Here is a 12,986-nt window from a genome sequence, read left to right as displayed (position 1 = left end):
CACCCGCCAACCTGACGTCAGGGTAGCGGCTCACTACGAGTATTTTTGTTCAATAACTATCGTAAATCGCGAGGTAAAATACCCATATCATAGTGTAAGTAGTAATTAGTAACTAGTAATTATTAGGTAACAATCATTATAATAAATTATTCACATTACACCCGCAGTTCTGACACTTCAATTCTATGTGTATAATATCTGCGACAGTTAGCCTAGGCTAATTCCCTTTACTAAACCCTGCCCCGAGGGTAGTTTCCAATGGGGTTATTGATTTTCATCGCCGCGGGTTTATCGTACTCATTAAAGTAAAACACCGACCACCGCCGATATAATTAAAGGTATAATTTACTGCACAACCTATCACAAACACGATGCTTTGCCGTAATAAAATAACCTTCTAAGTTAATACACGCCACGCAACGTAGTAAATACGAATCTTTATTGTTCATAGTTGACACGTTCATAATGTAAAAACAGAAGCTTTTATAAAAGCTATACAGCGAGAATGTTACCAATGAATTTAATATTCGATTAATTTGGTTAAATTACAGCTCATTTTGTTGATGGATGGCGTTTGGCGACCTCTACGCTCGATTACACGTCAATAGATTGTTGTATGATGACAACGCATCACATAAACAATTAATAAATATGCAATTGGATAATTTCCTAGGTCAAAGATAAATTATGAAATTCTGAATACTAAATAAGAAAAGATCTAACGGTGACAAAAAACGTTTTATTTTATCTATTTAACTTATTTATGAATTTGAATAAAGAAAAATGTAATTATAGGTGCGACATTTTGTCACGTTTTTCTATGACGTCACAGGTGACGGCATATGAAAAACATATCATACAAATTCCATAGTAATTTCGTGTTTTGACGCTTAGTAAAAAGTAACTGATGTGACTAGTTGGAAACTACCCTATCAGGCTAGCTGCTCAACTCTGATATGCCCAGCCGTACACACACATAAACCATAAACACTCTTCGTTTTGTGTCGTCAAATCGTGATATGCAATGCTAGAACCATCCATATATTTTTTATCTACGTGTCTATGTAGACAGCGACTATCGAATACGCATTACCACAAAATAACATAAGCTCACGTCTATATCCCAATAGGGGTAGTCAGGAGTACATCCCATATCACAGAGCTTTCTGTTAGATCCACGTGGTAGGTGGTGAGCCGCATCGCCGTCTATAATGGGCGAGCCAACTGTGGTAAAACTGCACTTGAGATAAATTAATAATTATTGGTGCAAGTACGGTACCGGGATTCAAACCGGCGCTCTCTGTGTAATATGCATCGTGGTACAATAGTCTAAAATAGACGAATAATGATGTGCGTGAAGTTAAAAATACGAATGAATACCTGCCAACTGCTTATTTATAAATTATGATGAAGGTAACGAGTCTTTCCCATTGATGACACTTTAATAACCACTTGTACCTAATAAATAATTTAGAATAGAAGAATTCAGAGCATAACTATACGCATGTCTGTTGACGTCATAAAGACTATTATAAACAATTCTATCGGGTTTTCCAAAAGTTGCGTGACTCAGAACCAATTATAATAGTAAATAAATACTGTACATTTGTAATAATGTGATTGATTCCTAACGTAATGTATTATACTTCATGACGTTATCTCTAGGCGGTAACGTAATTTACTTAATAGAAAAGGGTGCTAATGACTTTACTGAAAAAGTATTTGGTTATTGTTTACAAAAAAGAAGTGACTACCGAACACTGTATTACTAGTAACAAAACTGAGGGTTAAAAAGGCCACATCAAAAAAGCATTAATACTATTTGAAATTTGTTTTCGTAGCGCACTTATTTTTATATGCGCCAATGTCAAATTGCAATATCGTTTTTCTAGATGAATTGCTTCGATGTGTCCCTTTTAACCCCCCTGTTCTGTAATAAGTATTTTATCAAAGTATAATTAAGTGTTCACTAGACAGTTTTGTTACTTAGTACGATAGTCACTTTTTTAAACAATAACCAACCTCTTTGTTCAGTGTTTGAAACCATGTACTGACGGTTAAAAAGATAGAGTAACTTATGTTACTAAAAAAATACGTATGTTACTAATAGTAAATATTCATTTACTATTTATTTATTAATAAAACAAGACCATACGAAGAAAACAGATAGTACAGATAAGCTTGTCTCTAAATAAAGAGATTTCTTCCAGTTGACCAACGTGACGAGGGAAATATTCAACGTACTTTATAATATTTTGATAAATAGACATACGCGTACAAATTATATAGAAATTAAATTAATGCTAGTATAAAACAAAATAGAAACCTGAAAACTCAACACGAATTTAAATAAATTACATAATTATAACAGGCATTCTATAAATATATAATTTCAATATATATAAACACACATACCTAAATAAGTAAACACATACAAATACAACTAATGCAACTCAAGCAACACTCAAATAATAGTCCTTCAAGTTCCTTTTAAAACTACCCTCCATGCCACATATACTTAAACAGCGTAAGAATTCACCTACTAAAATTTATAATGAACCATTTCATCTTCACAAAGAATAGTTAATAAACCTACGGGTCACTTCATTATAAAAGAGTTTGAGCGCTCATTGACATCAAAAGTAAGTATTGACTACCCATAAATTAAAGCAATTGTGAGTGCTTTATGGCATGTTAATGTTAGATGTATTCCCGTCTGATTGGCTTTCAAACAATGACTGACGTCCGGAAGTAATTAAACTATGTATGTTGGAAAGAGGAAATATCAATTCGCCCGTACATTATACAGGAGGGGTCCGTTTGGACAGATAGACAGTTGACTCAATTATGAATGAGCAGTGATATTTAGATGACTGTTTTATTTCCGACTGGACTAAAAATTTGATTGACAGGCTTTTTATTATATTTTTGTGAAAGAAAATGGAAGGTGTTTTCAGTAAAGCAGGAGCACAGAACTCACTTCCATTTATTATCCTTACTAAAAGAAAATACAAAGTAAAAAGAAACAAAGTTCCGAAATCGTAGGTACAACAGAATAGATTCTTTACGACAAATGGAAAGCTAGACGGATTTGTTTAGTCTTCATGACTTGACATTTAGTACGAATCACGAAAATGCAATTCTTCAGCGGAATAGAATAGGTACGTTGAGCCCAGTAAAAGCTTTCACGAAATCCCGTCTATTCTGGGATCTGGCAGATCTGCCAATTTGATCGAGAGCTCGCCTAGTGACGGGCATTGCTCTATTGTCCCGGCTCAATCACGCCAAATGGATCCCGATGGAACCGACGCACGCGTTTTACTCGATTTTACATTCCAATGCTATACCGATTGCAATGCTGTGTGCTGTAGTGATTGAGATACCTAGGCAGTATATGCGTTTTCTAAGTTAAATTCCGTCTACCAAATGCGGTTTGATGGAGATCGTTGGAACCTTCGAGCTCCAAACGCAGCTCCAGACTCAGAAATTGAAATTGATTTTGGTTAAAGCTTCGGAGTTAGTTGGTGGATTTCGTTTTCTAATGCAAAAGCTTACCGTAAGTAAGTTTACAAATGCAGTGCAATTTTACTTGCAGTTTTATATGACTAACATTAGATCTAATACACGGTATGCAGTTCTAAAATAAGCATTGATTCGTAAATAAAATATGAACATAAAAAGAAAAGCCTCAAAGAGACCGCTCAAAGTAAACATTGAAACGTAAACCGACGAGATCATTTACAAACATCGCAATCGTCGGGTGATCTCACTAATGAAGTATACGCATTTAAAACGCGAAAACATGTTGTATTCCCTTTTGATAAAATCAAAAAGAGTCCCGCGTTCCTGTTTGAGTTATTTGTCGTCACATTAAACAAGTGCTCGGCAAAAAGTCGAGGGAGGAAGATCAAAGCGGGATGACGTGGCCGGACTGAAATACCGCGTCTAACGCACTTGTCAGCGAATGTGCACATGAAACGAGCGAGCAATGCACTAAATCAAATTAAAACCCATTGCTCTGCCGCATTCGAAGCAGGATTCCTACCCCTGAACAGAACAAGCCGTATATTTTAAATACTAAATTAAAATCGCAAAAGTAAACAAAACTACGGTACTGGCAAAGCTCGAATTACGAACATTGTATGCATTAAGAACGACATAAAGTTAACTTAAATACGCAGACAATGAGACAGTAAAAACATTTGTCAGTAAAATGCCTAGTCATTTCATTCCTTTGTATCGGTAGAAACGCTTCCATGCCAACTACGATGGTATCATTCAATAGTTCATTAAGACTGAACCAGGAACTAACGTCATAAATTCAAATCTATCGTTAATAACAGAGGCTTCGTAATTAAATTATTTTGGTCTCTCTAATGGTAGTCAGATAATATCACGTTTAAGACAGCTTCGGAACAGATAAGAAAATAATAACTATGAAAAACTTAATTACCATAGTAATATTGAAATGAGGTGTTATTAAGATGAAATATAGATATAGGAAGAGCACAGATCCATAGATACGACACGTTACCAGCGGCCGTAAAGCAAGGGCGATATACATCTTGGATCGAGGCAGTCGGTAGCATAGGCTGTCCATCTCGCCTGCGGGTGTACATTATTAATGCACCGAAGAGCTTTCTGATGTAGTGCTCCGGACTCTCCCGTAGGTGTACACCTAGTAATTATTTTAAACGCACTCTAGTAGGAAATCAGTTATGTAGGCAGTTAATCTTACTGTCACAGAGCAAACGAACGGATCCTATTAAGTTTGTGCTACTTAAGTCGCTGCCTGGTGAAGATTGCCACTCACTACTCATAAGAGCTGAGTACATGTAGCTTAATAACATGCTTATGATTGGCTTCCTAGTTAATATTCATAATGGATGACCAACCATCACAGGTAGCCTGAGTCACTTTACATACACTCATCTGTACATATGCACTTTATATTGTGTTAGATAAGGCAATCCTAAAGAGTTTAAATAAAAATGAGCGAAACAGCTTGATAACTATTATAGTGAATACTATTTTAATAATAATAAACATTACAGACCGTTATTACGTAATAAAGACATGATAAATGAACCTATAGGTCATACGGCACCTGATTAATATAAACATTCTGTAGGAGCGTCGAGGTCAGAACGCGTTGGCCGTTGACAATTATGTTTTTCCTTAACTATGACTCAGTTCGTCTCAGTCTAAAGACAAAATCAGACATAACCTAAAATGTTCTGAAGACAGACGATACAATGAAGGCTATAACACTATCAGTGATATTATTAATACTGTGTGTGACGATATTCGAAGCTAAGGACTTAGTTGTTGGGACAAGAGTCAATAATCTCCTGATATCGACGGAGAAAGTTGTGTACAAAGGGATACCCTTAATAAGGAGGGACAAGGATTATACTTATACGGACCCGAAGCAACGGATTATTAAGGTAACAAGGAAATATTATTTTGGGAATACTCTAGCTATTGGTATTTGTGTGTAATGTGAAAGCAGGGACAAGATTTACAAACAATGGCGTTGTGATGTTCGTTGTACATATCTCGTGTTTTAAATAAAGACTACTACTTAAATATACATGGTATGCTATAAACATTGGCGCTTATGTAAGAAAATACAGATTTTAGTAACTGCAATACATGTTGAATAAATAGAAATAAGTAACGTAGTATAAGTAACCAAAGTATTATCGTACCACAATAACAAAGTAGGCTGGTTTTTCTTACTGATTGCATCTCCGTCAAACTCTATTTGTGACTTTTTGGTCGTGAGTTTAATTACGTGTCTACAATGAAGTGAATGAATTATGGATTGTCTACTGCGAGCTTGTAATATGAATCTTAACCAGGATTTTTGATGTTCCAGGCTATCATCGCACGGGACCTGTCGCGAACGGACGCGGAGGCCGCGGTAACGTCAGGTGGCGTGGGCGCAACCAACGTCACCATCCATCTGCGAAGCGCGCGGGGGGAGGGGCTGAACTATCTCATACTAATATTTGCTAAAAACAACTGATTCTGTAGAAACAAATTATTGCGAAATAGAAATAAGAACCCTTTAGAAGTCACTGCTATACGATAGATAAATAAGAATAATGTTGAAGAAAAATTGTTCATAGTAACCTCAGCCAAAAAATAATACTACAACGTCATAACGCAAGATAATCTAGACACCCTCGCTCCACCGAGCTTTCTGTTACTATAATGTCAAGCCAATCTAATTAATAAACTTTGAACAACATGTCACGATTTTTTAATCTGTTCTGCGTTGAACACCTACGTCGATTGCAACTTGTAACAACTGTTATATCGTTATTCGTTCACCACATCGGAATTCGTTCGAGCGCACGTATTTTCGTTGCGAATTAAGCCTGTTAACAAACTACAGCACCTGCCTAGACCATAAACACTGCTCCCCTAACTGGCGAACGGCAAACAGACACAAATCAATTTTAGCGAATTGTCAGTGCACACAGGGCGAACAAACTTGGGGCCCCTAATGGAGACACACGCATTAAACGTGGCCTCACTGTGACAACATTGACGCAGACAGGGGGCCCTAATTAGTTTAAGCCTATGGCCCAGCACCCCGAGATGGACAACTCTGATATAAAATACAGCTAAATCGCAAGAATGAGCCAAGGCTTTTAGATGCAAGATGAGTTTTTGATGTGGTAAATAAACTACAATGTATATAATTATTTTTCGTATTACCTAATTAAAATAATGCTGAGCTGCCATCTACTTTAAAAAAATAGTTGGTTAACTGCTAACAGACATGCATGACCCATCAGACAGTTTCAAGATTTACTTATTACAAGTACTTAATTTAGTGGCTCCATCTCCCCATTTGTCCGGCCAAGTAATTAATACCATCTGCGGCAAATATACAAAAAGTCACGTCAAAAAAAAATGTGGCTCCATCTAACGACACATTTTTAAATCTTTGTCACTTCCAGGGTGTTATGTCTCTGTGTTCGTTGCTGGGCTTGGTTTTACATTTTATCCGGGGATCAAAAAGCGCGCTTATTACAGTTTCATCGCGTTACCGCATAATGCGTTAGTAATTCAATTCCCGTGTCTGCCGCGGGCTTACACTTATCCTCAATTTATTTGTGCTGGTTTATTACTCGTACAGCCACACTGTGCACTTACTTATCATTTTGTAAATTAAATTGGAAGGGTACTTACATACGCGGTAGTTTGTGCTTGATATAATTTAAATAATACAATTTGTTGTACTTAAGCATGTTAAATCAAATGTATTTCGTTATGAATATATATTGCCAGTGGACACAAAAATGTCATAAGTAATATTTAGTGAATACTAATGCCCACAAAAACACAAATATTTTCTACACGAAAAACTTTAGTCATTTTCTTTTCGCAAAAACGCAAACAACTCTGCATTGCATAAAGCTCGGACAAAATATACTTAGTTCAAGTTATAAAAGTGGGAACATGAAAAATATTCGCATAAAGCAGAATAGCAAAGCACCATTAAAAGCGGTGGTATCGTGAGAGCCGAAGCGAAAATTCGGCACTAATGCAACCACTTTCCAGAGTCAGACGCAAAGGAATAAATAAAACATGGACACGCGGGTAATGCACACCACTAGGAGGTCTGCAGGGGAAAGGTCGCGGCCACGAGAACAGCGGCCCAGACGAGCGGGGAGCTTAACAACACAAAGCAGCATCACAACAACACAAAGCAGACGGATAATAGACATAGCGAGTTCGCGAGTATACAATTGTCTAAATACACAAAATCACATACTTTTGTATACAGGGTGTTAGTGACATCGTAATGAACACTGAAATTATTTTCAGTTCCATACTTTTGTGACGGAAAATTGCACTCAATATTAACTCAAAATCATGGTCTGAATCATCCCTCAAAGTTTTCGTTACGATGTCACTAACACCCTGTATGTAGATATGTATATTTTGGATGAACGTAAAATTACGCGTCTAAAAACATGTTAAATCCTGTTACATCTTCCAAGGACAAAAACTAGATCAGCAAATATATTATTTTCTATTATCGGAAAAAAGGTAGTTTGTATATAGCTTAATGTAGATTTTTATCATATGGCTTTAACTAGCTGGCCGGACAAATGGTCAGCGCTCTTATCCGTATAGCCCGAGTAAAATGAATATTTACTGAAATAATTAAAAACGCGCAAGATATTATGATGCCCTAGGTATACTGTGCTATTTACGCGTAATTTAGAAATTACGTATTTTACGGTTTAGATACTAGTCTGTTGTTTCGTTTATAAGGAGTAAAATATATTTCCCCGTCTTCCGTGCTGCCAGCTCGTTGCACGGTCATTCCTACCAAATTCCAACACGCTCACTTTATAGCCACTTACTTTAACACTCTCTCTTTGAAAATTGCACCGGGAAACTTACACGTATGATATTTCAGGAGGCAAATTGCAGTGATAAAATACCTTACGGTTCAGAAGATCCAAATGTTTTAATATTTTAAGGAACCGTATTTCTTGCATCTGCAGTTTAATCAAATAAAATTTAAAATTCTGTTTGTACAGTTAAGTAAGTACTAGAGAACCACGCCAGTTGAAAGAAATAGTAAAGAGTAGTGTAAAATAAAATGAAGAAGTATATTATATAGTAGAATAGCAAAAATAATAAAAAGATTTTTTCCTCGTACAATGCGACTCCATAGACCCGTAATGCGACTTTCATGGTGTTTCAGCTCCATATCTCATCGTGGACTTTCGAGACGCGTACAAATGTAAATAAATAATACATGAAGCCTGATGTTCCGCCACGGCACCGCATATATGGCACTCCCGGTCATGCGAACATCGAAACTTGGGAAAGTATATCACGCTCGTACATCACTATGAAATATAACGGACATGTGTCTCATTTATTACAACCAAATTATCCTTATTCGTCCTACAGAATAAAAGCATGATTATCATAATACAAAACGCTCTACATTTAATTCGTAAAGTGAATTAATTACCCACATTAGCGTTAAAAGCTTTATACGTAACCCTTTTGCGCGGTAAGGTGCGCCCTACCCTGGTTTTGTTCTAATTTCACAGCCCGTGAAATTTAGCACAAAACAATGCCATTATTTTACCTCATAACTGGTATAATTTAGAGCAAACAAAAATATATTTCCCGGAAAAGTGCCCTACAATTACTTTCCTTAGGTAATTTAAGTTAAAACAAGATAAATTCAGCGGAAAGATAAACAAAACACTTTTTTCGTTTAAACTTTTCCTTACTCCCCAAATTTATGTTTTCCTTTGAAGTGTAAAGAAGTCTCAGCCAGTTGGATGTAACGCCTGAATTCGATTTTGATACCTTCCATCAAAAAGTCATTTCCTTGGAAAACAAAGTAACTAAGAAAATTTCAAATACGATCCAATCTAAATCCAATTACTTCCACCCCGTGTATTAGTCACACGCAGCCTGCAGGTGCGATAGGATCTATAACCTGCCAAGTTTTATAGCCAAATCATTGCTGGGGGCATACAGCAACTAGTGGCGCTCATAAATTGCCAGGGTTATAGGAATCCGGGTGGACGTCACGCGACTTGTCGCCCGGTAATGAAATTTAACAGGGAGCTAAGGAATGTGCCTCTTTCTACCCTCAGCATGATCGGTCAAAGCACTCAGCCCGTAAAACGTTATCACACAATATCCCAGCTCACAACTTAATATTAAATGACCTCATAACGAAATGTATAAAGCCGCGAAAACAAAGATTAAACAAATAATGAAATCACGTTAACGACGCTGTTTTAATTTGGGCGACAAAACTCAATTCAGTTGGGACCCGCGGATTAATTTAGGATTACGCGTTGAGTGACAATAAAAATGAAAACTTTTGTCATCACACTGAAACAAGAAAACAATTTATAAACTATTTATGTAGTAGAATACGCTACAATTGGCTGCAGCCTACAATTACGAGTATTCGCACGGCAGTTAGAACAACATTCTACGTCAAACGTAAATTTGCTTAGTTTGTGCTACGCCTTAATTACTTCTAAGTTGCAGTCTAGACTGGACTAAGTAAATTGCATGTCCTACTTGTTGTGTACTGTAATTGCTTATTTCGCCTGATTTATAAGCGTTTTATTGGATATTTGCATAGATAATTAGGCGATGTCACGCGACTTCAGACAGGGGTACCACTAGTGGGCGTCGAGACCACTTTCAAACCATTCTGATTGAACCACACCGGTTTCTCTGGAAATAGCACTGACTGGCTGTTCCTGTAATTAATCAGATGCTAATTACACCTTACTTAGTTTAGGACAGAAGTCAATATGATTACTGGCTTTATGGGCTTCCTGTGGATTTCGCAAAATTATAAGACGGATTAAGTTAATGATTAGGTCTCCAGAGTTAGAAATTTTAGTTACGTAATAGACCATCATTACATCCTGTAATAACTAACAAGAAAACTCTCCTCTGTTTACGTTCATCTATATAACACAGTCTCTACTTTATTATACAAAATACACTCTACCATTGAATCATTAATTACTTTCACGAAGATAGTATTAATGGGATTCTAAAAAAATATCCTTTTTATTTATTACTGTTATCGACTTACCATTTGCCCTCAGTGTGTTTTTTATTACACTGGCGATAGGGGAAACGGAAGAACAGAGTGATTTATACCCCGGGTCAGTTTATTTTTCAATGAAACACTGTGTTTTAACTTCCAAACTAAAAAGATAAAGCGGCCTGGCAATATTTAATTTAAATATACATTTATGATTGACATAATAATAAAGATATTTTTGTATTTTATCTGTGCCGTTGACGTTTTTATTCAAGTTTAGGGGTCGTAAAGATAAGTGAGTCGGAGTTGGATTTCGATAACATGTAACCGGAGTATTGTAATGAACCAGATCGCTCGATGAAGTGCACTTGCCTGTTCGTGTTTAACCACAATTTATGATCGATTCAGATGACATTCATGAAATCGTATCTCATTTAGAGAGGAGGTCCTTATAGTGCGTTGCGGCAATCAGTTTCGATATTCCGTTTATGATCACATTGACATTTGCAGGTTACAACAACACTAAGTTTTATTATTGAAACGAAAATAAATACTACTATTTCAAAAGGTCATGTCTATTTGTAAAAAAACGTTTCACAATATTATGGGAAATCAATGACTCAACGAAACACAATAACAATGGAGTATGATACTGCTACTGATACTGCAAGTAAGTATGTACATTATGGTCTAATAAGTGACGAGGGGAAGTGCACATAAAATAGGCAAATTACCAACATCAATGCAAATATTAAGAAAATTGAAGGTATTCCTTACAAATTGGCATCTCATTATACAAGATACATTATCTAACCGTAGGTCTCGGAGAATTAGAGTCAACGTTGCTTTCTCTCCGCTGCTTAACATAAACTCGAGCCAATATTTGCAAACGCAGATTTTACAATGAAATTTGCTCATTATGCAGGCAGGATACACATATTTGGACATGTCAAGAACTTGCAAATATCTTTGCTGTCTGAGTCAGACGCCTGCGCACTTCCCGTCACCACTGTCACTGTGTCACTCACATTATGTTTAATTAAGGGAAGACAACGCAGTGCTACAGTTGGGGGCAGAGCTAAAAGCTCACTCCATAAACTTCGAACACGCCTCCGATGACGCATTGACAGCTTTACGAGGAGAATGCATTTTGGACCCGTATTATGGAAGTTGTGAGAAAACTTTATTCGCATTCTTGCAAGGAACTGTGTGATGGAATTACTGTAATAATTTGATGTTTGTTTTATAAATATACGGTTCTATTCGATTTCATTCTTTTCGAGACAATCTCTTTTTATTCCTTTTAAAAAGTTATAAAACTATACGAAAAGGAAACCGAAACAATACAGTAAGTATTTACTGATATATGAATTAATTAACGTAGATTTAACCTCTTATTTAAGGTTTCTCTTAATAAAGTTACTTAAACTACGTATGGTTTTAACAATAATCAGCTTGTGTCGAAGCAGCGCAACTTTGGCCAGTCGCGAGTGTAATATACAGAATCATTACCTTGTCTGGCTCACTTCACTCACTCGTGCTTCGAATCGTTTGGCCACTTCAGCCAAAATTGCACCCACACCAGCCCTTCACTGCACACTCGAATTTCGAACAACCATTAACGATCCACGGGACATTCGATCGACGTAGCTTGTTATTACAGAATAACCACTTAAATGTATTCGAAACGGATTTAATTCTAGAAAAGTACTATCTATTCTGTCTAAACGAATCCATCATGAACAGCAAGGATTTTGTTTATTACCTAACGAATCAAATTACCTACCCCTATTTACATAAGTATATTCTACATACAGTATTTTATCTGTCTATCTTACGGCAATAACAAAATGGAATGAATTTGTTTCTTTCTTTACAAACAATACCTACCAGATGCAAGTCTCGCTTATGTTTTATTTTATTTCAATGCAACGAAATAATTTTACTAAGTACCTATAGTGATAGCTGGCTGTACTGCACCTCAGAACAATTAATTATTGTGACATTGGCGTTGCCAAACGCCGAACAAATTAAAATAATTTTCCAACTCACCGTTAAGTCTGCGCTAGCCTGTAATAATTTCTAAACTTTATGCGCCTTTCAAAAGACAGTCAAGCCTCGCAGTTTCGTAAAATCCTCTAGGTGGAATTGTACCTAAAAGTTATAGCTTATAATTTAAGCTTAGGATATTCAACAAATTGGCTAAGTTACGGCTTAGAAGACGTCTTCGGCCGTTTAGTGGAGTAACATGTCGACTTTAGTGTTCTTGTTCCTCTGAGATACGGAATGTGTAGGCGCAGCATGACTAAGTAAGTTTCAACAAACACGGGACAGGTTACGGAAAACCTATTGCCGATTGTGCAACCGGGTGAAAGTACCGAAATTGTTTGATAACATGTCACTTAACGTAAAA

At 36.5% G+C, this 12,986-nt stretch overlaps 1 protein-coding gene across 1 annotated transcript; it reads left to right on the top strand.

Moving 5' to 3' along the window:
* The first annotated feature begins 5,174 nt into the window (after nt 1–5,174).
* Nucleotides 5,175–6,256, top strand: LOC126370326 (uncharacterized). Its single transcript, XM_050015178.1, has 2 exons — nt 5,175–5,447; nt 5,882–6,256. The coding sequence occupies exons 1-2, from the start codon at nt 5,256–5,258 to the stop codon at nt 6,029–6,031; spliced, it is 342 nt and encodes a 113-aa protein (XP_049871135.1). The 5' UTR covers nt 5,175–5,255; the 3' UTR covers nt 6,032–6,256.
* The last annotated feature ends 6,730 nt before the right edge of the window (nt 6,257–12,986 follow it).

This window comes from Pectinophora gossypiella, chromosome 10 (assembly GCF_024362695.1).
Source record: "Pectinophora gossypiella chromosome 10, ilPecGoss1.1, whole genome shotgun sequence".
NCBI classification, from domain to species: Eukaryota; Metazoa; Arthropoda; class Insecta; order Lepidoptera; family Gelechiidae; genus Pectinophora; species Pectinophora gossypiella.
This window is presented reverse-complemented; position numbering and strand designations above follow the sequence as displayed.